The 27,225-nt window shown below is 43.8% G+C and overlaps 2 protein-coding genes and 1 long non-coding RNA gene across 4 annotated transcripts; 1 reads left to right on the forward strand and 2 right to left on the reverse strand.

Moving 5' to 3' along the window:
- Window positions 1-438: 438 nt before the first annotated feature.
- Window positions 439-11,304, reverse strand: LOC133446768 (NLR family CARD domain-containing protein 3-like). The gene is made up of 7 exons (XM_061724844.1): window positions 9,671-11,304; window positions 9,419-9,586; window positions 5,745-5,918; window positions 5,423-5,596; window positions 3,301-3,347; window positions 2,530-3,146; window positions 439-1,272 (listed from the first exon to the last, which is right to left on the reverse strand). Exons 1-6 carry the CDS (start codon window positions 11,173-11,175, stop codon window positions 2,563-2,565), a joined length of 2,652 nt encoding a protein of 883 aa, XP_061580828.1. The 5' UTR covers window positions 11,176-11,304; the 3' UTR covers window positions 439-1,272; window positions 2,530-2,562.
- A 4,038-nt stretch (window positions 11,305-15,342) lies between these two features.
- Window positions 15,343-16,995, reverse strand: LOC133446774 (uncharacterized). Of its 2 annotated transcripts, none has more exons than XR_009782877.1 (3): window positions 16,791-16,995; window positions 15,487-15,600; window positions 15,343-15,398 (listed from the first exon to the last, which is right to left on the reverse strand). It is a non-coding gene; the product is annotated as an uncharacterized LOC133446774 (long non-coding RNA). The 2 variants fall into 2 exon arrangements; XR_009782878.1 differs by having other exon boundaries at window positions 15,487-15,603.
- Window positions 16,996-22,133: 5,138 nt separating this feature from the next.
- On the forward strand, window positions 22,134-26,039 carry LOC133447335 (kelch-like protein 10). The gene is made up of 5 exons (XM_061726007.1): window positions 22,134-22,279; window positions 23,064-23,550; window positions 24,480-25,097; window positions 25,447-25,596; window positions 25,707-26,039. Exons 1-5 carry the CDS (start codon window positions 22,134-22,136, stop codon window positions 26,037-26,039), a joined length of 1,734 nt encoding a protein of 577 aa, XP_061581991.1.
- Window positions 26,040-27,225: the final 1,186 nt, after the last annotated feature.

Here is a 27,225-nt window from a genome sequence, read left to right on the forward strand (position 1 = left end):
CCCAGAAAAGCGCTATATAAATAAAATGTATTATTATTATTATTATTATTATTATTATTACAATGTGAGACGTTCCTACAATAAAGTTATAAGTAAGCATGGATATTGCTTTAACCGTCCATTCTGTATGGTTTAGTGTGAATACAAACGGAACAGAATGAAACAACCATAGCCATGATTATAAAGTGTAAGGAAAACATAGCAAAAATGCCCATAAATACACGTATTAAAGTCCTCTATGATGATTAAAAATCACAAACTGGACGGAACTGGATTACAAAACGTCAAATAATATTTAACAAAAGATTAAATTGAAGCATGTTATGGGTTGTTGGGGCTGTCGTAATTATCCTCCGCCAGTAGATGGCAGTATTGAAAAGAGTAAACAGGTCAAGAAGGATCATTACAGTTGAACTGTTGCATTTATACTTCTGTGAATTTTATTCATGAGCAACAACGAGGCCAGTTTAGTTATCAGCTTTATGCACTTTAATGTAATAACTGACGTGTTAATATTTTGTCAGATTTTCTGACACACAAACACAAATAAATCAATAAAAGAAAGCAAAGGTAATACATCTCAAACAGTTTTGGTGCAAAATATTTCAAGTGGTGATGAAATTAAAGTTAAAGAAATTAAAGTTAAAAACATGTGCAATACCATAAATATTATTGAACGGATACTTAAATGACCCCCAAAGGGAAAGTTTAATGTAGATGCCATGTAATCATAATAATAATAATAATAAACTTTATTAAGGACACAAGGTCCATAGCACAACAGACAAAGGGTACAAAAAATTCATAAATTCATCATAAAACAAGATTGTGTTTTTACTGGCCACAATAAGTCTTTCTCAGATTGATGGTCCCTTTTTTTTCACAGTGCTAATTTTTGATGCCGTAACCACTTGAGGAATATTTACGCTCATCCTAAACAAGACAGTTACAGCCGCAACAAACTGCTGCTGCGTGTCCTGTAAATGTAAAAGTAGTTTGCGTCGGAGTTCTGCAAAAGACTCCTCTTTTTAAATCATGTAAAGTTGTTTTATAACTGATGCGTGCACATCAGACGTATTTCCTATTCACAATTCCAATACCTGCAGTTTTAAGAGTATCAGACATGATCCATAGTAAAATACAAGCATGATCATTAGCGTTAATAAAATTATGATCACAGAACCATCAAACCTAACCGACACTCATGTTTACCGTTAGATTTAGATTAAAAACGGTGCTGGTGATATTGATCTGACACTGCATTCAACGGAACTGAGGCCGCGTTCAGACTGCAGGCCAATATCCGATTTTTAGCCCATCCAGATTGAAACTGGATGACTCTTTTGAAGTCTGAACAGTCCCAAACCGCATGAGATCCGATTTTTGCAAACCAGATGGAAACCACCTCCGGGAGGTAGTTTCATATCCGATCCTTATCGCATTTGGGCAGATGCGTCTCAGTCTGAACAGCTCCAAACACTCAGATCAGATATGACTGTCCCAGACGCTCCAAACCACCCGCCCATTTCCAGTTGTGGAGCTACTTATCCTTTCACAGAGAGCATGTACAATCTCTGATGTCACGTCAAAAACTATTATTTGTAGTTTAAGTGTTGCAAATTCACATTACAACATGTTTTAATAGCAGAAAAAAAGACCGCATTTCCACGTACGGTCGCCGCGTACCCTACGCCGTAGGCTCTGCGTTGGTGTAACGCGGAACCATAAATCAGCCTTCATATCTTCCTATCAGTCGCGCTGAGAGCCTGAACCTGCAGCCCGTCAGCTCATCAGCTGCCAGTTGTTCATTGCTGGTTCGTTTTGTTAACTCTAAGCTTTGTTGGTTGGTTTGTTAGTTTGCTGGTGGTTTTTTTCTGAACACCCTCACTCTCATTTTGCTGGGACGTCGGGTCCCTCCGCCGAGACACAACTTTTGCGGTATGCGTTCATTGTTATGTCTAAAAATGATGCGCAGTGCCGACCCAATCAGGAACGGTACAGATTATATATATATATATATATATATATATATATATATATATATATATATATATATATAAATATATATATAAAAAAATAAAGGATCCTCATTACCTTTGATCGGGTGGGCAGGACGCACGTTTGGGTGGACACAGCCCCCCCCCCCGCCCCAAAACCAGCCTCGAGTTCCAGTAACAGAGGTCCGACGGGAGGATTAGATTGAGATGGGTAAGTGTCAAACGATTTAAAATATTGCACAGTGTATGCCCAGCTTTACAGGTATGGAACAGCATGTGAGCTGGCTCCATATTGTTATTGTTTTTGATGTCGCAATTACATGACTTCACACAATACACGCGCTGGGTGACGCCTCCGCTCCGACGTCGTTGCTACGGCAACCCGTCAGATCAGTCAATGATGTGGCCGAGTCTGAACAGAGCCAGATCCGATATGGACAATTGCTAAAAACAGTGTGGACAGTCAGCCCTGAAAATCGGATATGAGAAGGAATCAGATATGAATCAGATTTGCCTGCAGTCTGAACGCGGCCTGAGAGATCAGGTTTGTCCTGAACCATCCGGTCTAAGACGTAGATAGTCTTTGTCTGTCACTCAACAGAGAAAACAGTCTGACATAAGAACCAGCGCTGTGATACCAGACTCCAAAACCAGGATGAAGAGGCTCTGTGAAGGTGGTGTTGAAGGTGTGGAGGTGGATCAGTGTGTCAGAGACGACGCTGTAGAAGGACAGGGTGCCAGCAGGATAGTCCACGTACACGGCCACCCTCTTAGAGATGATGGAGCCGTGGGAGAACAAGGAGGGGGAAAGTATGGATGTTTCTCTGTTGTCATGACGGACAGAGAACCCCTCATGAGAGCAGTCCAGACTCCAGGAGCAGTTGTTCCTTCCAAATACGCAATCAATGTCTCCTTTCCTTCTGATTCGCCTGTAACTCACTGCTACATCAGTCTCTCCTGCCCACTGGACCTCCCAGTAGCTGCGACCAGCCAGAGCATCTTCACACAGGACCTGATGAAACTTGTCAAACCTGTCTGGATGATCTGCGTGGGACTGATCCACTTCCACGTAAAACACCTTCCTGTTGTTGTCAGACAGTCGGAGGAACCTGTTGGTTGTGTTTGTATCCAGTCTGAGTTTTCTGGAGTCTAAAGGATTGAAGAGGAAACAATAGCTGAGCATGATTCACCCGTCTCTGATTTTAACTTATAGCATCACAAAACCTGAATCAGTGATGGGACACTGAGAGAGGGACTGGACATGTGGCGTGTTTTGCAGAACTTTGATGACAAACCAACTTACACTTCATCAGACCTGGTTTCAACCACTGGACTCCAGCAGGCTCCACCCTGAAAGGAGGGAGAATAAGAAATAAGAATAAGACATTTTTATTATAAAAATAATAAAAATTAAAGCTGCAAGCAGCGATGAACGGGCCCTCGCACCCTTGTGCACATTCAGGCGTGCTGCAGTGGAAGCGCTTGTATGACTTGCATGTTGATGTCTTCAGGCCTGGACATTTAGCGGATGACACCACCCACGACTCTTTATGTCAAACCATTCAAAAGTTATGGCAGAAAGTACATATCGACCAATTAGATGAAGGGGCGGGGCTAATTTGCAGCAATTATGTTCAAGGACTCAAAACCGAGTCCGATGACAACACCCACAACTCTCTATGTCAACCCATTCAAAAGTTATAGCAGAAAATAGGGACTATCAAATATTGACCAATCAGAAGAAGGGGCGGGGCTAATTCAGGCCAATGAAGGTCAAGTACTCAAAATTACACGATTAATTCAAAATGGCCGACTGTTTGGTTTCGGCCATGGCGCCAAGAGACTTTTCTTTAAGTTGCGACATGATACAGGTGTGTACCGATTTTCGTGTATGTACGTCAAACCGTATTGTGGGGCTTGAGGCACAAAGTTTTCTAGGGGGCGCTGTTGAGCCATCTTGCTACGCCCATTAATGCAAACCATTAAATATCTAATTTTTCACCAGGCCTGGCTTGTGTGCAAAATTTGGTGACTTTTGGGGCACGTTTAGGGGGACAAAAAGGCCCTCATTTCGTCAGAAAAAAAAAAAACAAGGAAAAAAAAAAGATTCCTAAAGATAAAATAGGGCCTTCGCACTGTAAGTGCTCGGGCCCTAATAATACATCTTTGAACACACACACACACACACACACACACACACACACACACACACACACACACACACACACACACACACACACACACACACACACACACACACACACACACACACACACACACACACACACACACACACACACACACACACACACACACAGTTCGTGAAGCAGTCGTGAACTTTCAGCGCTCTTTTCTTCCGTGTGTGTGTGATTTTTTTCTTTTTTGGGTTGTTTTTTTTTTTTGCACAAAAGTTGTCCTTATCTCTTTGATTCACTCTGACCGGAAAAGCCGGAAGCTAAACAAAGTATCAACTAGCGCTCTGGGGGGGTGTTGCACCACGGCGAAATGGAGTGACAGAGAAGTCCGAAGGGTTCACGACGGCGTCACAGCAATGGCGTAGGCTCTGTGTTGGTTTAACACAGAACCATAATTCAGGCTTAAGTCTTCACAAGGTTTTCACACACTGTTGCTGATATTTTGGCCCGTTCCTCGACTCTTCCTTGGTCTAAGTTGTTTTTAATGTCCTCAAGGAAATGACAGCAGGCCATGTCAGTGGAATGTTTTTTCCTGAATCCAAACTGCAGCGGATGTAAAAGTGCCTTGGATTCAAGATGGACAATGAGTTGTTCTGCCACTGCCTTTTCCATGACCTTTGAGGCTGCTGGAAGTATACTAATGGGGCAATAGCTACTGACCTCCTGAGCATCACCAGATTAATGGACTGGAATTACTATAGGTGTTTTAAAAGTACTGGGAAAGATTCCTTCATTTATAGATTTGTTTGTTATCGTAGTTAGTGGAGAAATTACAGAATCTTTATATAGCTTTATAAATGCAGTATCCAGGCAGTGTATATCTTTGACTTTGTGTTTGACAAGTTCAATAAAATTGTGTCAACTGATGATGAAAATTAAAGGCCTCTCTCATCAAGTGGGAGAACTTGCACAATTGGTGGCTGACTAAGTACTTTTTTGCCCCACTGTACACGAGGAGAACGTTGTGCTGCCCGTGACCTGGGTTTGGTGGTGGGTGTGTGATGCTCTGGGGAGAGGCGTCCATGGAGGGACACAGACCTCTACAGGCTCGACAAAGGAAACCCTGACTGCCAGGATCTAATCCCATTGTCAAAGCCTACGCTGTTGCAGTGAGTCCTGGGTTCCTCCTGGTGCAGGACAATGCACATCCTCCTAAAGGCAGCTCTTGGGGGATGAGGGAATTGATCAGATTGACCGCCCCCACCGCCCACATTCTCCACGTCTCCATACCTGAGAGTGTCCAGTCTGTAGTGTGGATCCTTCACTTTAGCAGACAGACACTTCAGCCCCGAGTCTCCTGGGTGGTTGTAGCTCAGGTCCAGCTTTCTCAGGTGGGAGGGGTTGGAGTCCAGAGCCGAGGCCAGAGAAACACAGCCTTCCTCTGTGACCAGACAACCTGAGAGCCTGCAGGTACAAACGTACAACATCATCTGAGGCTGCTGCAGGCCTTTGATGGCAAGTTCTCTTCAAGCCCAGCACAAGAGCTAGGATCATAATATATATATATAATTTAAACCTATATTCCCATCAACTAAAGAGGTGGATCCCTGACCTGAGAGTTTCCAGTCTGCAGTGTGGACTTCCCAGACCAGCCGCCAGCCGCTTGACTCCAGAATCGTGCAGGTTGTTGTTACTCAGGTCCAGATCTCTCAGACCAGAGGACTGGCAGCTGAGAACCGAGGACAGAGCTTCACAACTTCCCTCTGAGAGGTTGGAGAAGCTCAGCCTAAAGACACAATCGGCAGGAAGACATTTGTTTTAAACCCACATGATGCGTAAAAATACCCAACAATCTGCAAGTTTCATGACTGCAACTGATGACACAGCAAGTCAGAGCCAATCACCGATGTACACTGCTGCGCTCAGCTAAAAATAGTGGTCTTAACACATATTGTTGTTGAACATATTGGCAAATAAAGAACTTGAAAGTGAACTTGTTCATTCTGCAGAACACGAACTGGAACTTGAACTGTTCAGATTATGTGAGTTTCAGCATCACTGTTTAGGTCCAATTATCCATCCATCCATTCATTTTCCGCCGCTTATCCGGAACCGGGTCGCAGAGGCAGCAGCATGCCCAGACTTCCTTCACCCCAGACACTTCCTCCGGCTCTTCCGAGGGGAGTCCGAGGCGTTCCCAGGCCAGCCGAGAGACATAGTCTCTCCAGCGTGTCCTAGGTCTCCTCCCGGAGGGACATGCCTGGAACACCTCCAGGCATGTAGGGGAGGCGTCCAGGAGGCTCAGCCTCAGCTGACTCCTCTCAATGTGAAGGAGTAGCTGCTCGACTCCGAGCTCCTCCCGGGTGACCGAACTCCTCACCCTATCTCTAAGGGAGCGTCCAGCCACCCTGCGGAGGAAACTCATCTCGGCCGCTTGTATCCGCGATCTTGTCCTTTCGGTCACTACCCAAAGTTCATGACCATAAATTAGTGTAGGTGCGTAGATTGACCGGTAAATCGAGAGCTTCGCCTTTCGACTCAGCTCCTTCTTCACCACGACGGTCCAGTCCACCGACCACATAACTGCGGACACTGCACTGATCCGTCTGTCCCGATCCGTCTGTCCCGATCCATCTGTCAATCTCACGCTCCATTGTTCCCTCACTCGTGAACAAGACCCAGAGATACTTGAAATCCTCCACCTGAGGCAGGACTTCTCCACCCACCCTGAGAAGGCACGCCAACCTTTCCCGATGGAGAACCATGGCCTCGGTCTTGGAGGTGCTGATTCTCATCCCTGCCGCGTCGCACTCGGCCTCAAACCGACCCAGCACATGCTGAAGGTCCCGGTCCGATGAAGCCAACAGGACAACATCATCTGCAAAAAGCAGAGATGAAATCCTGAGGTTCCCAAACCGGATCCCCTCCGGCCCCTGGCTACGCCTAGAAATCCTGTCTATAAAAATTATGAACAGGACCGGTGACAAAGGGCAGCCCTGCCGGAGTCCAACATGCACCGGGAACAAGTCTGATCTACTGCCGGCAATGCGAACCAGACTCCTGCTCCGATCATACAGAGACCGGACAGCCCTTAATAGAGGGCCCCGGACCCCATACTCACTGAGCGCCCTCCACAGAATGGCACGAAGGACACGGTCAAATGCCTTCTCCAGATCCACAAAGCACAAGTAGACTGGTTGGGCAAACTCCCATGAACCCTCAAGCCCCCTGCAGAGGGTATAGAGCTGGTCCAGTGTTCCGTGACCGGGACGAAATCCACATTGTTCCTCCTGAATCCGAGGTTCAACTATCGGCCGTATTCTCCTCTCCATTACTTTCACATAGACTTTCCCGGGGCGGCTGAGAAGTGCGATCCCCTTATAGTTGGAACACACTCTCTGGCCCCCCTTTTTAAAAAGAGGGACCACCACCTCGGTTTGCCACTCCAGCGGTACTGTCCCCTTCCTCCATGCAATGTCGCAGGTGTGTCAACCAAGACAGCCCTACGACATCCAGAGACTTGACGTACTCAGGGCGAATCTCATCCACCCCTGGTGCCCTGCCACTGAGGAGCTTACAAACCACCTCAGTGACCTTGGCTTGGGTGATGGATGAGCACGTCCCCGAGTCCACACTCTCTGCTTCCTCAATGGAAGGCATGTCAGTCGGGTTGAGGAGATCTTCGAAGTATTCCTTCCACTGTCCGACGATGTCCCCAGTCGAGGTCAACAGCTCCCCACCCGCACCGTAAATGGTGCCGGCAGAGTACTGCTTCCCCCTTCTGAGGCGCCGAACGGTCCGCCAGAATTTCCTCGAGGCCGACCAAAAGTCTTCTTCCATGGCCTCACCGAACTCCTCCCAGACCCGAGTTTTTGCCTCCAGGACCGCCCGAGCTGCGGCTTGCTTGGCCTGCCGGTACCCATATACTGCATCAGGAGTCCCAGAGGCCAACATAGCCCGGTAGGACTCCTTCTTCAGTCTGAGGGCATCCTGTACTTCCGGTGTCCACCACCGGGTTCTAGGATTGCCGCCACGACAGGCACCGGCTGCGACCACAACTTCGAGCTGCCGCATTGACAATGGAGGCAGAGAACATGGTCCACTCGGACTCGATGTCCCCCACCTCCCCCGGGATCTGAGAGAAGTTCTCTCGGAGGTGAGAGTTGAAGACGTCCCTGACAGAAGGCTCAGCCAGACGTTCCCAACAGACCCTCACAATCCGTTTGGGTCTGCCCGGTCTGTCAATTCAATTCAATTCAATTTTATTTATATAGCGTCTAATACAACAGATGTTGTCTCTAGACGCTTTCGGTCCAACTTCCTCCTCTGCCAGCGCATCCAACTCACCACCAGGTGGTGATCAGTTGAGCGCTCAGCCCCTCTCTTCACCCGAGTGTCCAAGACATGCGGCCGAAGGTCAGATGAAACGACAACAAAGTCGGTCATTGACCTCCGGCCTAGGGTGTCCTGGTGCCACATGCACTGATGGACACCGTTATGCCTGAACGTGGTGTTCGTTATGGACAAACCTTGGCTAGTACAGAAGTCCAACAACAAAGCACCGTTCGGGTTCAGATCGGGGAGGCCGTTTCTCCCAATCACGCCTCTCCAGGTATCACTGTCATTGCCCACGTGAGCGTTGAAGTCCCCCAGTAGAACAATGGACTCCCCAGTTGGAGCACTATCCAGTACCCCTCCCAGGGACTCCAAGAAGGCCGGGTACTCCACACTGCTGTTTGGCCCGTAGGCACAAACAACAGTGAGAGACCTTTTCCTGACCCGAAGGCGCAGGGAAGCGACCCTCTCGTTCACCGGGGTAAACTCCAGCACATGGCGACTGAGCTGAGGGGCTATAACCAAGCCCACACCAGCCCGCCGCCTCTCACCCTGGGCAACTCCAGAGTAGTGGAGGGTCCAGCCCTTTTCAAGGAGCTGGTTCCAGAGCCCAAGCTATGTGTGGAGGTGAGCCCGACTATCTCTAGCCAGTATCTCTCAACCTCATGCACAAGCTCTGGCTCCTTCCCCCTCAGCGAGGTGACATTCCATGTCCCTACTGAGAGGGTTTTGGTCCAGGGATTGGGTCGTCGAGGCACCCTGCCACGACTGCTACCCAGACCACATTGAACCAGCCTCTCATGGTCCTTCCTGTGGACGGTGGGCCTACCGGAAGGCGGGCCCACGTCGCCATTTTGGGCTGAGCCCCATGGACAAAGACCCGGCCACCAGGCGCTCGCCTTTGAGCCCCAACCCCAGGCCTGACTCCAGGGAGGGGCCCCGGTGACGTACCTCAGGGTGTCCAGTTTACACGTGGAACTCCTGAATCCAGTAGACAGACGCTTCAGTCCTGGTTTCTTCAGGTTGTTGTTACTCAGGTCCAGCTTTCTCAGACAACAGGACGGGGAGCTGAGGACTGACGACAGAGCTTTGCAGGTTCTGTCTGAGAGGTTGTAGATGCTGGAGGACAAAATGTTGAATTTGTCATTGTGTTTCATCTTCATTTGTATACAAGTGTGTTATTGTTCAACATCTGTTACTTACAGAGCTTTATTAGCAGCTTTAACCACTGGCAGCAGTCTCAGAAGAGCCTCCTCTGAAGTTGAGTATTTCTTCAGGTCAAAAACATCCAGATCTTCTTCTGAAGACAGTAAGAGGAAGACCAAGGCTGACCACTGAGCAGGAGACAGTTTATCTGTGCAGAGACGTCCTGATGTCAGCGACTGCTGGATCTCCTCCACAAGGGACTTGTCGTGGAGCTCATTCAGACAGTGGAACAGATTGATGTTCTTTTCTGTGGACACATTCCCATCAATCTTCTTCTTGATGTACTGGACTGTTTCCTGAATGGTCTGTGACAAACTTCCTGTCTGTGTCATCAGGCCTTGTAGGAGTTTCTGATTGGTGTTCAGTGAGAGGCCAAGGAGGAAGCGGAGGAACAGGTCCAGGTGTCCGTTTGGACTCTTTAAAGCCTCGTTCACAGCAGTCTCGTAGACATGTGTCCACGTTGATGGTTTTGTCTCTGACTCTGATTTTTCCCTCAACAGATTGACCCCAGAGTTGATGAAGGTCAGATGGACATGAAGAGCAGCCAGAAACTCCTGAACACTCAGATGTATGAAGCTGAACACCTTGGCCTGGTACAGTCCTTTCTCCTCTTTGAAGATCTCTGTGAAGACTCCTGAGTACTTTGAGGCTGCTTTGATGTCGATGCCACACTCTGACAGGTCTGATTCGTAGAAGATCAGGTTTCCTTCCTGCAGCTGCTCAAAAGCCAGTTTTCCCAGAGCCTCAATCATCTTCCTGTTCTCTGGACTCCAGTGTGGATCCATCCCACACCCTCCATCATACTTGACCACCTTTACTTTGGTCTGGACCACCAGGAAATGGATGTACATCTCAGTCAGGGTTTTTGGCAGCTCTCCACCATCTTTGGTTTTCAACACTTTCTCCAGGACCGTAGCAGTGATCCAGCAGAAGACCGGGATGTGGCACATGATGTGGAGGCTCCGTGATGTCTTGATGTGTGAGATGACCGTTTTAGCCTCCTCCTCATCTCTGATCCTCTTCCTGAAGTACTCCTCCTTCTGTGGGTCAGTGAACCCTCTGACTTCTGTCACCATGGAAACACACTCAGGAGGGATCTGATTGGCTGCTGCGGGTCGGGTGGTGATCCAGAGAAGAGCAGAAGGAAGTAGGTTCCCCCTGATGAGGTTTGTCAGCAGGACATCCAGCGAGGTGGGCTTTGATACGTCTGTCAGGACCTCATTGTTCTGGAAGTCCAGAGGAAGTCGACACTCGTCCAGACCATCAAAGATGAACAAAACCTTGAACTCTTCAAAGCTGCAGATGTCTTTGGTTTCAGAAAAGAGGCGATGGACGAGTCCCACCAAGCTGAACTTTTCCTCCTTCAGAACATTCAGCTCTCTGAAGGTGAATGGAAATGTGAACTGGATGTCCTGGTTGCTTTTGTCTTCAGCCCAGTCCAGAGTGAACTTCTGAGTTAAGATTGTTTTCCCGATGCCGGCTACTCCCTTCGTCATCACCATCCTGGTTGGTACATCTCCTTCAGCTGGAGTTTTAAACAGGTCTTCTGGTCTGATTGCTTTTTCTTCTGCATGTGGTTTCCTGGATGCTGTTTCGATCTGTCTGACCTCGTGTTCCTCGTTGACCTCTGAAGCCCATCCCTCTGTGATGTAGAGCTCTGTGTAGATCTGACTGAATTGGGCCGGCTTTCCTGCTTTAGCGATCTCCTGAAACACGGACCGGAACTTCTTCAGCGTAGTTTTCAGTTTCCTTTGTAGAAAATAAATCACTGTAACAAAACATTAAGTCATGAGAACAACAGATAAATTCATCAATTACAAGATTTCATTCCTCTCAAAAGTGACTTCAATACATTCTGGTCCATATAAATCCAAGTAATAATTCTGATTCTAAAGGAAGTTAAACCCTGGGGAAATCCTTTCATTGCTCTTTACGCTGACAGAGCAATGAGCAGAGGGGAGTTTTTCTTTCCACTGTTTGGCTTAAGGTTTTTCTCCCACTATGGGAGTTTTTACCTGCCATTGTTTATATAATAATTGCTCGGGGGTTTATGTTTATGTTTATGTTCATGTTCATGTTCTGGATCTCTGGAAAGCGTCTAGAGATAACATCTGTTGTATTAGACGCTATATAAATAAAATTGAATTGACATTGAGAATACACGTGTGTTTCTGTACATTTTACTTTTCATTTACATATATGTCCCTTATAGCGAGGTTACTATTCTGGTTGCTTGAGTTTAGTCTTTTGACTAAAGATACCTCTTCTTTACTAAAAATTACACTCTAGCATGTTGTTTTGATTTTCGATTTATCAGCATTTTTGCTTTTGGTTTCTATTATTAATATTAAGGTACCATGAAAATAAACAAGAGTTCTCAGATCCCAATCATCTTTAACACTGGGATTTATCGCAGAATAACATCTAAAAACTTTCACCTACTCTCCGGGGTATTAGGAAAGAGGTGGCAGGCACATTATGCAATTTTAGCAGTTTTGTAACCTCACTAGAAGACTCGCTGTGCAACAAGCTTTCACCAAACTTGGCTGTGACTGCACATTTCCGCTTTGCGCTGTACACTGATGACATCTGCTGTATCAAAGTTGGCTCGTCGTGAGCTGACGTTTAACTAATGTAAATTTCATGAACTGAAAAATTGAACAATGACAGCACAAATGAATTTGGTTCGTGTTAATATGTTCAATGGTTTGCTACTCACCCAGGAGCTGCAGTTCCTCTGCCGTTTCCTTCATCCCTGCATCCTTTTCATGGTCGGAGTATGAGCTGGAGGACAAATCACACAGATGAAGCGTCGGCTGCCACAACTCACTCAGATTTGCTTCATTTCAAGCCAACAAGTTACATTTTGCTCATTTGGCTGCCATCTGCACTGTTTAGGTTACGTGACAGCGACAATATCTCATTCATTAACAGATTGTTTCATGTAACTTTTATATTGTTCGGTTACAGGTCAGCAGACTGCAGATTGATCAAGCCAACAGAAGTGAGTATAGCAACCTTTCAGCTTTATAGTCTACAGTTCCTGACTGAAATCTCAAGGTAGATGATGGGTGAAAGGTCAGATGCCAGTGATGTTCATCCACAAAGCTCAGAGAAATAAAAGGTTTGCTAAAGGACTTCTTGATGGGGAAAAAAGTCGTAATCAAACAAATCACAGTGGCAGAAAAGTAGGAGTTATTCAGGATTATAATGAAGCGTTTTTTTAACTTATGTAATATACTATATATATATATATATATGTGAAGAAAGGAAACAACAAATTTCTGTCTCAAAGTCATTTCTTATCAGTTTTCTCACTGTAGTGGCTATTTGTCTGCAACAACTAATTCAAACGGCCACTGAGAGGCACCAGGTAAGCTATTTATGCAGAACAGACAGGAACCACGGGACGAAGGAGGCGATTGTCCGGACAGGCAGCAACATTTTTGTCACATTTATTAAGCCTCTTCCAGAACAATACATCAAGATCTTAAAATTCTGTCTAATACTGAAGCTGCTAAAAGCCATGCACCTTCCCCGGTGTCCACTAACCATCTGTCCCTCATCAATTATGTAACATCAGATGTGCCCAAATTGCCAACCGCCTTTCAAAATAAAAGCATATAGCTCTGTAGCAGGGTGGATGCTACGGGGGCCCGACCGAAGGATGGAGAGGACACAGAGTTTTGTGCAGACCCTTTTATTTGCTCAGATCACCCACACGTGAACAATCACCTTCAGCCAGCAGACCAGCAGCACCTCACGATCAGCAGCTCCAGTCTCCCACCTCCCCAGCTGCAGTCTCCCAGTCCTTATCAAGGCTGGCAGGGTGGATAGGCTGATGGGACACACCTGTGTCCCGTCAGCCTGAGTGGCTGCAGCTCCTCCACTCTGCCACACACCCCCAACGACAAACTCAAGCCGGGGTCCGTCCGGCCGAGCATACCCCCCCCGCCCCCCCCCCCCCCTCGGAGCGGGAGAGGAACCCTCCGGGCTTCCTGGTCGGGGGGTCGTCCCCGGCGTCGGCCTGAGCAGTGGAACGGTCGGGGGGGGCGACCCCGGCGTCGGCCCGGTCGCCGTGGACGACGCTCTCCTGGCCGGGCCCGTGGTGGCCTCGGGCCACACGGTGCGCCCCGGACCGCCTCCTCCGTGGCGTAGTCCTGCGCCAGCTGCCGGTCCGCCTCCGGGACCGCCTCCGGGACCGCCTCCGGGACCGCCTCCTCCTCCTCCTCCGCAACGCAGCCCTGCTCTGGCTGGTGGTCCGCCTCCGTCCCGGCCGTCGCTGATGGCGGCTGCGCCTCCGCAGCCGCCTCCCCAGCCAACTCCGCCTCCGTCTCCGTCTCCGCCGCTGACTCCATCCCCGGAGCCGTCGCCTGGCGGCCCGCAGCTTCTGCCTCACGGCCTCTCAGCTGCGGCGCCACCAGCACTGCCGCGGCGAACCTCAGACGGGGTGCAGGGATGGGTCGCTCCGCGGGTCCCGCCGCCTCGGGAGCCGTCGCTTGGCGGCCCGCAGCTTCTGCCTCCCGGCCTCTCAGCTGCGGCGCCGCCAGCTCCTCCCGCGTTGCTGCGGCGGCCCTCGGACGGGGTGCAGGGGTGGGTCGCCCCGTGGCCACCAGGGCTTCTATGGCGGCCAGCTGCCGCTCGCCCTGGTCCCGGAAGGCGGCCGCCATGCCCGCCATGGCCCGGGCGAGCGCGTCCAGGGCCCGCTCCGTGCCTCTCTCGTCCATTCTTCGGGCCCCACGTTGGGCGCCAGATGTAGCAGGGTGGATGCTACGGGGGCCCGCCCGAAGGATGGAGAGACACGGAGTTTCGTGCAGACCCTTTATTTCACCAGTTTCACCAACACACACGTGCAGAAGCACATCAGCAGCTTCTCAGGCAGCAGCTCCATCAGCCCACCTCCCCAGCTGCAGTCTCCCAGTCCTTATCAAGGCTGGCAGGGTGGATAGGCTGACGGACACACCTGTGTCCCGTCAGCCTGAGTGGCTGCAGCTCCTCCACTCTGCCACAAGCTCCAACTCAAATAGACTGAAACCATAAGACTGACTTAACTAATTATGCAAAACAAACACAATAAACATTGACAATACAACATAGCAAAATACTGAATAGCAAAAACACATAACTGAATAGCTCCCACACTCACTTTTCATCAGGGGTTTGTCTGAAGGCGAGAGGATGAACCATCGACCGGTCACTCTTCAGGGACACGCAGCTGGGTTCAGGTTTAGGAGACTTTAGCTTCACCTCTCTGTTCCTGTCGAGGGCATATCGAGGGCATACATCTGAACGGAAACATATGCACTCCTCTGACAGCACAACCAGTGGATTTAGTAGTTAGTATAAAAGTGAGGTGAAATTTATTGACTGGTCACACACCTCATTGGAGGAGATTCTGGTCTCTCAAAGATCCTGGCAAGAAAACATCAATGACACATGAATGTATGAAGAAATTTAATTTTGATTAAAGTAAAATGCAAAAAAAAAAAAAAAAAAGGAAACCCACAACAATAACATTGTATGAGCAAAACAACAAACTTCTGTCTCAGTCATTTCTTATCAGTTTTCTCACTTTTCATCGAGGGACTGTCTGAAGTTCAATGGATGATCAATTGACCAGTCACTCCTCATGGACAGGCAGCTGGGTCCAGGTTCAGGTCCAGAGGTTCCAGGTTCAGAATAGTCTGCCGGTAGCTGCTGCTGCTGCTGCTGCTGCTGCTCCGAACTTCAACACAGAGAGTGAATAAAGGTGGACTGAGTTTTGTCCTCTGACATAAGGAACAATCTTGGACAGTGAGAGTTGACTGTCTCACCTATGACGTTTGTTCGGACTCCCATGTTCCCCACACAAAGAGGAAGGAACTCCCTCCTCTCCGTCCTCAGACTGATTCATCGCTGAGTCCAGCCCGTCACATCAACACAAGCACCTGCTGGGAGAGTTCAGACGTTACTTTTCCTTTTTCCTCTCAGTCACACAACAAACACTCACCACCCTCACTCGAAGACGCCGGTCACGCAAATTCTTTAGTAAAAAACCAACATAAAGCCCTATATAACACCTCAAAATGCATCACATTGCAAATCAAAGCACCTTCAAAAGAACTGCAGATCCCAGAGAACATTAGATAAGACACAAGCCTGTGTTCAACAACAATTAAACCATTAACTTTTAAAGTTATTCAGTTTAAAAACAGCAATGTTTTTAAACATTCATAACAGCAATGTGGCTTTATCTCTGCGTTTATTCAAGAATATTTCTGAAGAGCTCACATGACTTTGCATCAACTTTTTCTGCTCCCACAGACCAGGCAAGGTACATTCATTTGTAAAGCACATTTCATTCACAAATGCAACTCGTTTATTTTCAAAAGACATGAAGATCTAATAAAAAAATTAAAAAACAGGAAAAAAAATGCTAAAATTAGACTGACAAAAACAACACAAGAACAGATTAAAATATAAGAGAGAAACACAACGTGAAGGTTCAAAGGTTTATGAGTCTTTGTGCTGTTTGAGTCCATTAAAATGGACCGTTTCTAGAGTTTGGTACTTTCAGTTTCATTTGGACTGTTGCTTAGATCTGCCCTTTAAACATGTCGCTGAAAGCCCAACCCCTTTGCAAGTTTATTGATAAATACTTTAACAGCCACGATATCAATTGCTGCACTTGGGACAGCTGGACTAATAAGATTCCTTTAATCACTTTAACTTTATTGTACTATGTAATCAGCACAGCGTCCAATTTAAAATATTCAAAGATTACATTTCCGCAGAGACGCGCAGGAAGCCTTTGCGCAGGCCCAAAAGTTATTTATGATTTCTAATATTATTATCTTGCAGAAAAGCCGTTCACTTGGTCAACTCATTTTCTTCAAACTGCTATAAAACAAGTTTAAACATCTGCTAGGACTGATACAATCATCCAATGTTGAAAGAATATCATTTTTATCCAAGACGTCGTCAAGCAGGAAGTTACACAGCATTTAAAAGGCCACACACGGTTACATATTTACTCCTTTTTCATAAGATAAGGATGAAACTATCAGCTATTTAATAAGTAAAGCTACGTTTTTTACAAAGAAAATCACATTATAAATATGAGATAAAGGAAACTCACAGCTGCGTCACAAAGTCCATCGTTGAAGTGAAACACTTTTAGTAACTCTGAAGAGGAAAAAGTCTCAGGTGACACATGGATACGTCTTGGACATAAAGTACAGGTAAGGCAGAAGTCTTTTCTCGCAGGTAGCGATTATAGTAGAAACGGAGAAAGTGTCAACACAAACCAGCTGTAACGGGACGCCATCGGTGTCTCCGCGTTCCATTTGTCCTCGGAAGTGTGGATTTCCCAGTTACCAGTCGGAATTTTCAACTGGAACGCCCCTCGAAGTGGGATTTCCCACTGGGAAAGTGGGAGAGTCTTCACCACCCCCGAGTTCACATTCCATGATGGCTGCCCCGGTTGTAAACAGTAGAAGAGAGCTCTGTAAAAATTCGTAGCACTTCATTCTAGTTTTGGTCACACTAAATCAGTCGTATACAAGTATTGTTCGGCATAAATATGCTGCTATGGTGTAATTTACATTTTTCATGTGGTATATGCGAACTGGACTCGACTGAAGCCTAAATTATGGTTCCGCGTTAAATCGACGCAGCGCCTACGGCGTAGGGTACTGCGTACGCTCTGCGTCGGTGTGACGCGGAACCATAAATCAGCCTTGAGTCGTTGGCTCAGGGCGTTTTCCTGGTTTAACATGTTTGATAATCATTTATCCAACCGCTGAATTTTTGAGACAAAGATTTAAATCTGAAGTTGACCCCGGTGCTTTCTGTAATGAATCTGAAGAATCACTTGATCACATGTTTCTATTGTGTCCTGTCTCACAAACTTTTTGGCGTATTTAGAAATAGGCTATCTTTAAAAATGAACGACATCCCAAAATTAGAAATCTCAAATATTATTTTTTACATACAATTGACAAATCCGTGTCTCTCTTGGTTAATGTAATTCTCCTACTGGCTAAATATCATATAGCACTGCTGTAAGTGGAGAAAAATGAAGCCCTCTTTCCAATGTTTTTTTTAAATTATTTCAAATGTTTTTTTGTCTCTATAAAAAAATTTAAGTCAAATAAATGGAAAAAAAATTACTAGCTGATATATCAAATTATCTTTTATTTTAATCTCTTTCTGAAATATCAATGCTATTTGCCATAAAATGCCTTACTGTTTTTGTTATTAATTTTATTTATGTTTACCTTATTGTTTGTGTGTATGTCTCTTGTTCATGATACCTCCCAAATTATGTTCTATTTTGTTATACTGTATTGTATTTCCTCCACAAGCAGTTTGTATAAATGTGTGTTTTTGTTTATAAATTGCGTTCAATCAAAAAAAAAAGTTTAATATTTTCCATGTGAAAGAAATTCTTCTCTGACGCCAGCTGCACAACATTACACAACAAGGTGGGTGAACTGACAGAGACACAAGGAGTCATTGGAGTAGAAGTGAATGGAATAGAGTCCCCAACCACTGAAAACACAAAACTCTAAAGAAATGCTAGATGTTGAGAAAATCAAGGGGTTAATAAAAAAAAAATTGAATTACATAGTTCTTCATGTAAGGGTGCTTCAAAGACACATGCTGAATGTTAAAAATCCTAAACTATCAATATCATGCCTTACAAAGTTAGTTATATCTGACCAATGGAAAAAAGATCATTTTATTAAGCCAATCTAAATCCAAATCTGGAATATCGCTCCTCCACCAAGCATCCACAGTTAGTGGCATATAGCCAGACTTTAAAAAAATTCATACAACAAGGAAACCGGACCTTTAGATCTACTTGCTTTGCAGATGCGCTCATGTATAGGGTGTATTGTAAGGGCAGACCGCCACGGGACTCCTGTAGGCTTTCATAGATGATCTCAGTTGTAAATAGAAAAAAAAAGAAGTACCAGGTAACCTAAAAATTTCACTGAGTTTCTGAAACGAGCACAGTCCGTTTTCGTCAAACACATCCCCCAATGTATGAACACCTTTTGTCTTCCACCCACGGAAACTGATGGGACATCCATCTATTAAAAGACCGAGATTATTAAATATCGGGGAAAACATATTCAATTTTCCATCAATCTTACACATCTTTTCCACAGATCTCCATACCATTACAAGGTGAGCAACAATTGGCCCAAAATGTGCTTTACATTGACTAATGTAATGTAATGTTAGAAAATAAAAGATCTCTCAGCTCAAAGGGGTGAACCAAACTCTCTTCAAGCTCTCGCCATGACACCATAAGGGTCGGGTCAAACCATTTCAAAAGAGGACGAAGGGTGAAAGCCCAATAATACAATTTAAAATTAGGTAACGATAGGCCACCATCAGCCCTAGCTAGTTGTAATAATGAAAATTTGATTTGGGGGTGTTTCCCGTGCCATAGAAATTTGGAGACTGCAAAATTAAGTTTTGTCCAGAACTGTGATGGTGCTGGTAACGGGAGCATGGAGCTAATAAAATTAACACAAGGTAGAATATTCATCTTTATAATCAATATTCTAGCTTGTAAAGAGTTAGGCAATGACGACCATCTATCTAAATCAAAAGAAATGTTGTTCAATGTATCACGATAATTGTTCTTCACAATAGTCTGAATTGATGAAAATATATCAATACTTAGGTATTTAAATTGGCTGACCACTGGGATTATGGGTGGCAGAGTGGCAGATCTTGCTGTATCATTTAGGGCAGTGGTCCCCAACCTTTTCTGTACTGCGGACCGGTTTAATGTCTGACAATATTTTCACGGCCCAATCTAAATAAAATGACAAGATCGGCATTAAAAACTTTGGTATTTTCTCTACAGTAATAATAATAATAATTAATAATAATACATAATTTTCGAAAAAATAAAATAATGGAAATTGTAAATGATCTTTAATATGAATATTTCTAAATGTTTTTATGTCTCATTAACGTTATTTAAAGCCAGGCTTTTATTTTATTTGTTCTATATTAAGGAGACCGATATTTAGTGCTTTTATTTTGAAGGCGTCTCGCCGAGACCTCGTAAACATCTGGCGCTTCGGACTTTAACTGTAAAAGTTTAACGGCAGTAGAAAGTGTGTCTGAAAGACTAAACTAGTGTCGGGAATGCTAAAGTGGAGCCTAACTGACACAAAAAGCACCTGCTGGTAAGGATTTGTTTTCTTTGCAAATGTTATGCCGTATTTATGTACATATTGAGTTTGGTTGCCATGGTTACTGTCATGTAATGTGGTTACCGGTAGCTGTTATTACCACCGAGCAGCAGCTGTGTCGGTCTGTATTTAAGTTAAATGAAACTTATATGAATGTAGAAAGACTAACTCTATTTTATTTTATTCCTTTATACAGGACTGTCTCAGAAAATTTGAATATTGTGATTTTCTGTAATGCAATTACAAAAACAAAAATGTCATACATTCTGGATTCATTACAAATCAACTGAAATATTGCAAGCCTTTTATTATTTTAGTATTGCTGGTCATGGCTTACAGCTTAAGAAAACTCAAATATCCTATCTTAAAAAATTAGAATATTTTGGGAATCTTAATCTTAAACTGTAAACCATAATCAGCAATATTAAAATAATAAAAGGCTTGAAATATTTCAGTTGATTTGTAATGAATCCAGAATGTATGACATTTTTGTTTTTTTTATTGCATTACAGAAAATAAAGAACTTTATCACAATATTCTAATTTTCTGAGACAGTCCTGTAGCTCTTAAGGTGTGTTTGCAGTGTGTTTACATCCAAGGAATAAAAACATTGTAAACCATCAGTTTGAGAGTCAACCATCATCAGTCGGGATGCTACAGAAATTTCTTCTTTCTGTGCGGCCCGGTACCAAATGACCCACGGCCCGTTACCGGGCCGCGACCCGGGGGTTGGGGACCACTGATTTAGGGGTAGAAGAGCTGATTTTGTCCAGTTTATTTTATAACCTGGAGATATGAGAGATTGACTGGGGTGCCTGATTTATGAACAATAAATATCATCAGCATATAATGAAATATGGTGGTTAGTACCATTAATCGAGATTGGAGAGATGTTGGAAGATTGACGGACCATCTCAGCCAACGGTTCAAGTGAGAGCACAAACAATAGTGGGCTCAGAGGGCACAGACCTACACATTAGACCCAATGTTAAAGAACACAAATACTTTTTCCAAAGAGTGCAATCCACTAAAACTGTTGCAGTCATGTATTCTGGCTCTTCATATGTAATTTAGTTCTGTTTAGTTCAATTCTTTTTTCTATTTTAGCGCTATTTGTGCTAGAGATCAAGAGTTTACGGAAGAGACAGTGGACTGGACAGTGGTTCATGGACCATGTGTATGTTTAAAGTTGGAATCCATACAATATTCCCATTTTACTAACAACCCAATGAGTATCAAATCATAATCCACAAAGGCATCATGGACAATCCCCTCATCAAGGACAATCGGGCTCGACCACCACACAGCACCATCTCCTGACAGAGAAGTAGCTTCAGTGACTGGCTGTTGTCACCATCCTGCTCCACAAACAGACTGAAGAAAACATTCCTCACTGTTCTGTGCTGAACTACGCACTGCAAACCATGCACCATATTTTGTTTATTCCTGGACTTTTTCACTGGGTATTTTACTATTATTACTAATATCCATTACATGCATTTCTAACTTGAGTTTTGAATATTGCTTGAATTTTTAAATTCCACTTTTGTACCTAACATCTATCTTTCATGTCTAAAGCAATAACGTTATTATTGCTTAGAATATTTCAGCAAAGTCGACCATTAAAGGTTTGGCTGACAGAAGGTCAAATAATTTTTTATAATAGTCACATTTACTTTACATGAATCCACATTTATTAAAAACATCATGAAAGCTTTACAAATGAGAAGGGTCACATAAATCTCATTGGCCTCCCAACCATCAGACCTTCTGGAAGTCTAACGGTCTAAAGATAATAATCTCATCAACAAGGCCAAATATGTGCCAGAGCTGGTAACACTGGTTAAAAATACCATAAAAGAGGCAGGTGTTTTGATGCTAATATATATTATAACTTAAATTAAACAGAAGTTAAGGTGCCTATACTTGGGGTTGTCATGTAATCTATATAAGGATGTTTTGTTACTGAACTGTTTGTAAAACGACTGATTCTTTGAGACATTTCTTTAAAACATGGAACAAAAACGCATAATGATTTGATACCACTACTGTGAAAACCAAATGAAGCAAAAGGTAACTTTTTTCCATTGTAAATGTAAACTAAATGTCTTTGTTGTCACTCACTGTGATGAAATAAAGGTCCATTCCGGAATACTGAGCTGATAAATAGCAGCACGTTCACAGTTCTGTATTCTTCATTTTAACAAGCTGATACGAACCATAAACATTTGACAAAGCTTCTCAGATTATCAAAGTTTAAGATGAGTAAAGAAGAGAAACCTTCAGACAACTCTGTGTACAATGAGCTCCGTCTGACGGGGGAACATTGTGACGCCGTCATTAAGGTTGAGGATGTTGAATTTCAAGTCCATAAAGTCGTCCTGTGTAACTGTACCCCATATTTTCGGTGAGTTGATAATATATTTATAGCTTTAATTTATTTAAAGATCTGAATCAAAGAATTAACTTCTCAGAAAGTAAAATTTAAAATACAAATTAAGAGTTTTACTAAAGCAGGTATGTCAAATGTGATATTGACAACCTTGCACATTAAGCAAGTTTTATATTTCAAAGATATGGCAGATGATTTCAAACCAACGAGGTCTGTTTTCTCTCACAGTTACATGTTCCAGACAGGAGTTTAGATAAAAAAAACATTTAACTGAACACTTTGCAAAAAATTGTTCGTATATTCTTCCATGGTAATCATATAGAAACACCAAGAAGTTATTACAAGCACTGCTTCTGATGCAGTACACACTGGTCAGTCTCAATATCAAAACCTTAACCTAATTCTGTATACACCTCCCTTGGGGTGAAAAAAAATCTGATTATGGACAAGTAAATTATTAAAAAGTAAAAAATTGGTATATTTAGAAGCAAATGTAGTCCCAGTGGATACATTCTTATCAGATATCAGGATGAGTACTGTATTGTTAATGATTTTTTGCTTTGTAAATACATACAGGGTGGCTTCTGAAAGAAAAACAGTTAGGAAACCATTGGAGTAGTTTATTCTCATGATTACGATACATGGTTGAGATATGGCAACACATAGCTTCTATTTAACATTTTAAATTATGGTGTCAAGTATTCAGCTGAAAAAATGTGACATTGATAGAGTGATTAAAGCATGATGTTGCATGATGACTGTTGCAGAAATACATCTCTCTACTGTGCTTTCATTTCAGAGCTCTCTTCTCTTCTCACTGGTCTAACCGGGACAAGAAGATCTTTAACATTCCCAACGTGTCTCCTGACACAATGCAGCTCATCCTTGACCATGCTTACACCGGCTCCGTTTCTGTCACAGAGGACAACGTGCTGGACCTTCTGATCGCTGCCGATCAGTTCAACATAGACGATGTCATACGTAGTTGCTACAATTTCCTTGAGGAGCAAATGTGCCCTGAAAACTGTATTGGCATTTGGCAATTAACCAACACCTGCTTCTACCCCAAACTGCGCTCCAAGGCTTTTCACTACATCACTGAGCACTTTGAGGAGGTTGCAAGCTGTGAAGAGTTCCTGCAGATCCCCGTGGAGGAGCTCACTGATATCATTGAAAAAGACCAACTCATTGTAAAACAGGAGAGTACTGTGTTTGAGGCCATCATTAGGTGGATTAACCATTTACCCAATGAACGGGAGAAACACATTGTTGCTCTCTTACCGAAGGTACAGTAGCTTGTATAAATATGTTTAGTTTAATTTTCATATTATCAGGCTTCAATTGACGGTGTTTTGCTGACAGCTGTATAATTAACACTGCAAAGCCATATTTATTGAACTGAACACAATCTAAGTTTTAATCCATGAGTCCGATGAAGCTTCAATCTTCTCTAGTGTCACAACGACAGGCAGCTGGATCCTCTATCATAAACATTGAAAAACTGGTACAGAAATATAAAAGGTCGTCTTGGCTGCATTGTGAAATCTGAGTCTTTTTAGCTAGTCCATTGGCTATGACTAGCTGCCTTGTCTTTCATCAATCTTTTTTCCTTGAATCATTTACATATAACGTTATAAAGCAGTCACCTTAGGTCAAAAGCTCAACTTTACAAAAAAAAAACATAATCGCTAAAATTAAGTGTCTTAAGTTGTGAATCTGATTTCACATTACTGTAAAAAAATAAAAGCTAAGTTGGCCCTGCCCATTTAAAAAAAAATAAAAAAATGGAGCTCTTTCTGGGCAGCTTCAAAGGTCCACAATGATTTTTTTTTTTCAAATAATCACACATTCCAGTTTACATTTATTGTATTCACCAGATATGAACCATGGACAGGGCCAATGGTTGGGTCCATGAACACATTTATTTACGTCTGAATTTGGTGACACTGCTATGTAGCATAAATTTCAATATAATGCAGACACAAAGGGTATTCGTGCTTTCAGGGGAATGATTTTGATCCTGTACACATAAATAGCATCCTTGAGTCACTTCTGAATTAGAACTGTGCAATATACTGTATAGGGCAAGGACATATGGACCTGGAAGTATTTCGAAAATTGTGTTAAATCAGTTAAACTGGATATTATTTGACATTAAGTGCTACAGTCCATGCAGTTTTATATTAATGGATTTTATCCTTTCATGTCTGTTTAGGTCCGACTGGCTCTGTTGGATATGGAGTATTTTAAGATGAAAGTGATCACCAGTGAGGTGGTGAAGAGGAACCCTGAATGCTACTCCATGATCAGTGATGTTCCCAGAGCCATAGCTAATGTCATCAGATTTGGGCTGCGTTCACGTTGCTTCGGCAACAGATTTACCCGTCCTCGCATGCCAAGGTCCATTTTGCTGGCCATGGGGGGATGGAGTGTTGGAGATCCAACCAACAGCATTGAGGCCTATGATATCCGGACTAACCAATGGACAAATGTGCCGAACGATGCTGGGTGTCCTCGTGCCTATCATGGCACTGCGTTCCTCAATGGGTACGTGTACTTTATTGGGGGTTTTGACAGACAGAGCTATTTCAACAGTGTGTGCAGGTGGGACCCGACAACACACACGTGGCAGGAAGTGGCACCGATGTACTATCGTCGCTGCTACGTAAGTGTGACTGTACTAAATGGGTGCATATATGCTATTGGAGGCTACAATGGGCACACTCGGCTCAGAACTGCAGAGTACTACGAACCCCAGACCAACCAGTGGACTTGTATTGCACCGATGCACGAGCAGAGGAGTGACGCCAGCTGCACAACATTACACAACAAGGTGGGTGAACTGACAGAGACACAAGGAGTCATTGGAGTAGAGGTGAATGGAATAGAGTCTCCAACCACTGAAAACACAAAACTCTAAAGAAATGCTAGATGTTGAGAAAATCAAGGGGTTAAAAAAAAAAAATTGAATTACATAGTTCTTCATGTAAGGGTGCTTCAAAGACACATGCTGAATGTTAAAAATCCTAAACTTTTAATATTATGCCTTACAAAGTTAGTTATATCTGACCAAGGGAAAAAAGATCATTTTATTAAGCCACGTAACATTAAAACAAAAATTACACAGGAATACAAAACTCATAAAGGGTAAAATCACTTAATACTTCTTATTTTGTCTTCAGATCTATATTTGTGGTGGATTCAATGGGCAAGAGTGCCTGGAAACAGCTGAATACTACGATCCACAGACTATGCAGTGGACATTGATCTCACCAATGACTTGTCGGCGCAGTGGAGTTGGGGTGGTTGCGTACGGAGATAAAGTCTATGCAGTAAGTTGAAAACCAGCAGACATTACCAAAAGAGTTTTTTATCCATTAGTCTCTTATAAAAGATGCAGAGAGCCAGATTTTAACCATAATATTCCAATTTACTCCAACAGGTTGGAGGGTTTGATGGTGACAACCGTCTCCGCTCTGCTGAGTGCTACAACCCAGGAACCAACACTTGGAACAACGTTGCATCCATGATAACTACCCGCAGCAACTTTGGCATCGAAGTCATGGAAGACTTGCTCTTTGTTGTGGGGGGTTTCAACGGCTTCACCACCACCTGTAGTGTGGAGAAGTACAACAGAGAAACAGATGAGTGGCGCGAGGTATGCGATATGGATGTCTTCCGGAGCGCCCTGAGCTGCTGCGTTGTGTTTGGACTCCCCAATATGGCTGATTATGTTCCTCCTCGTGACCCCCGGAGTGACTCTGTCTCCTCCTGAAACCAATGTGCCCAACTGTTACAGTTACCATCCCTTTGGGCTGCCTTTACCTGGCTCTGGGAAGGTTACAACATCCGCCATCATCCAACAGACTTGACTGTAACATAAATTCATGAAATAAATGTTGTCATCATTAACATGAATTCTGTCAATAACATTTTTCTAGACATTTCAACAGCTTATCAATGCTTTTTTGTGGAGCCTTATGGATGAAGAACATGGTCTGACCAATAAGTTTTTATAAGTTTTCATGATTTCTCTCTGTAGATTGTGTACATGCATTATGTACATTTCATGACAACTGGAGGAGGGGCCAGTTCACTGCACAACCTGCAGTCTGATGGAAAGTGGTTATCATGAAGAGGCATATAAAAACAGTTTAACTAAGGTCTATAAACACACATAGCGGTAACTAAATTAAAAAAAAATTATGTTTTCACATGTACATTCACCATTGACATGCAGATTAATACTAATGGTTACTTCCAAAAAAGAAAGACATTTACGTGTGGATTTAGTTCAGATTAAACTGTCAAAATAATTCCCAGCAGGACGACAATAGCAGACGAGCAGTAAACGTAAAGTCTGTGTTGAAAACAAACATCAATGGGGGACAACAAAAGAACAAAGTGAAAAACTGAAAACTACTTCACTTCCATCTGCTATCTGAAAAGATAATTTTGCCTTATTCCCATTCTCTGAATTAAAGCAATAATGTTATTATTACTTAGAATATTTCAGCAAAACTGACCATTAAAGGTTTGGCTGACAGAAGGTCAAATAAGTATTTATAATAGTCACATTTACTTTACCTGAATCCACATTTATTAAAAACATCATGAAAGGTGGGGTCACGGCTTTTATCAGGGAACATTGACTTGACAGTCCAGTCCTGCACCACCTCATGACTCACCGTTAAAGGAGCATGAGGCTCCTTTTAAGTAATGAGACTCATTAGCGCCACCCTTCGCCACGACGGCCGTCGGGGGTACTGCAGCCAACAGCGAAGCCGGTGTTCTGCCATTTTTTGCCGCTTTGCCAAAAAATGCTACCTTATGGTTTTCTACCTTTGTAGAGCTACAATTTTATTGTGTTTTACTCCCTAAACCACGTCCTTTTCCCCCAAGTGGTCCTTGTCTCTTGCCAGGCCGTCATTGTAAATAAGAATGTGTTATTAATGACCTGC

The sequence above is a fragment of the Cololabis saira genome, chromosome 7 (assembly GCF_033807715.1).
Source record: "Cololabis saira isolate AMF1-May2022 chromosome 7, fColSai1.1, whole genome shotgun sequence".
Taxonomy (NCBI): domain Eukaryota; kingdom Metazoa; phylum Chordata; class Actinopteri; order Beloniformes; family Belonidae; genus Cololabis; species Cololabis saira.

Excerpts from the sequence above, each read along its gene's own strand:
- LOC133447335 (XM_061726007.1), top strand. The coding sequence starts at position 22,134 with ATGAGTAAAGAAGAGAAACCTTCAGACAACTCTGTGTACAATGAGCTC. Across the intron at positions 23,551-24,479 it reads TTGTTGCTCTCTTACCGAAG|GTCCGACTGGCTCTGTTGGA; the intron begins GTACAGTAGCTT and ends ATGTCTGTTTAG. Across the intron at positions 25,597-25,706 it reads ACGGAGATAAAGTCTATGCA|GTTGGAGGGTTTGATGGTGA; the intron begins GTAAGTTGAAAA and ends TTACTCCAACAG.
- LOC133446768 (XM_061724844.1), bottom strand. The coding sequence starts at position 11,175 with ATGGTGATGACGAAGGGAGTAGCCGGCATCGGGAAAACAATCTTAACT. Across the intron at positions 9,587-9,670 it reads AAAGCTGCTAATAAAGCTCT|CATCTACAACCTCTCAGACA; the intron begins GTAAGTAACAGA and ends TTTGTCCTCCAG. Across the intron at positions 5,597-5,744 it reads TGCAGACTGGAAACTCTCAG|GCTCTCAGGTTGTCTGGTCA; the intron begins GTCAGGGATCCA and ends TTGTACCTGCAG.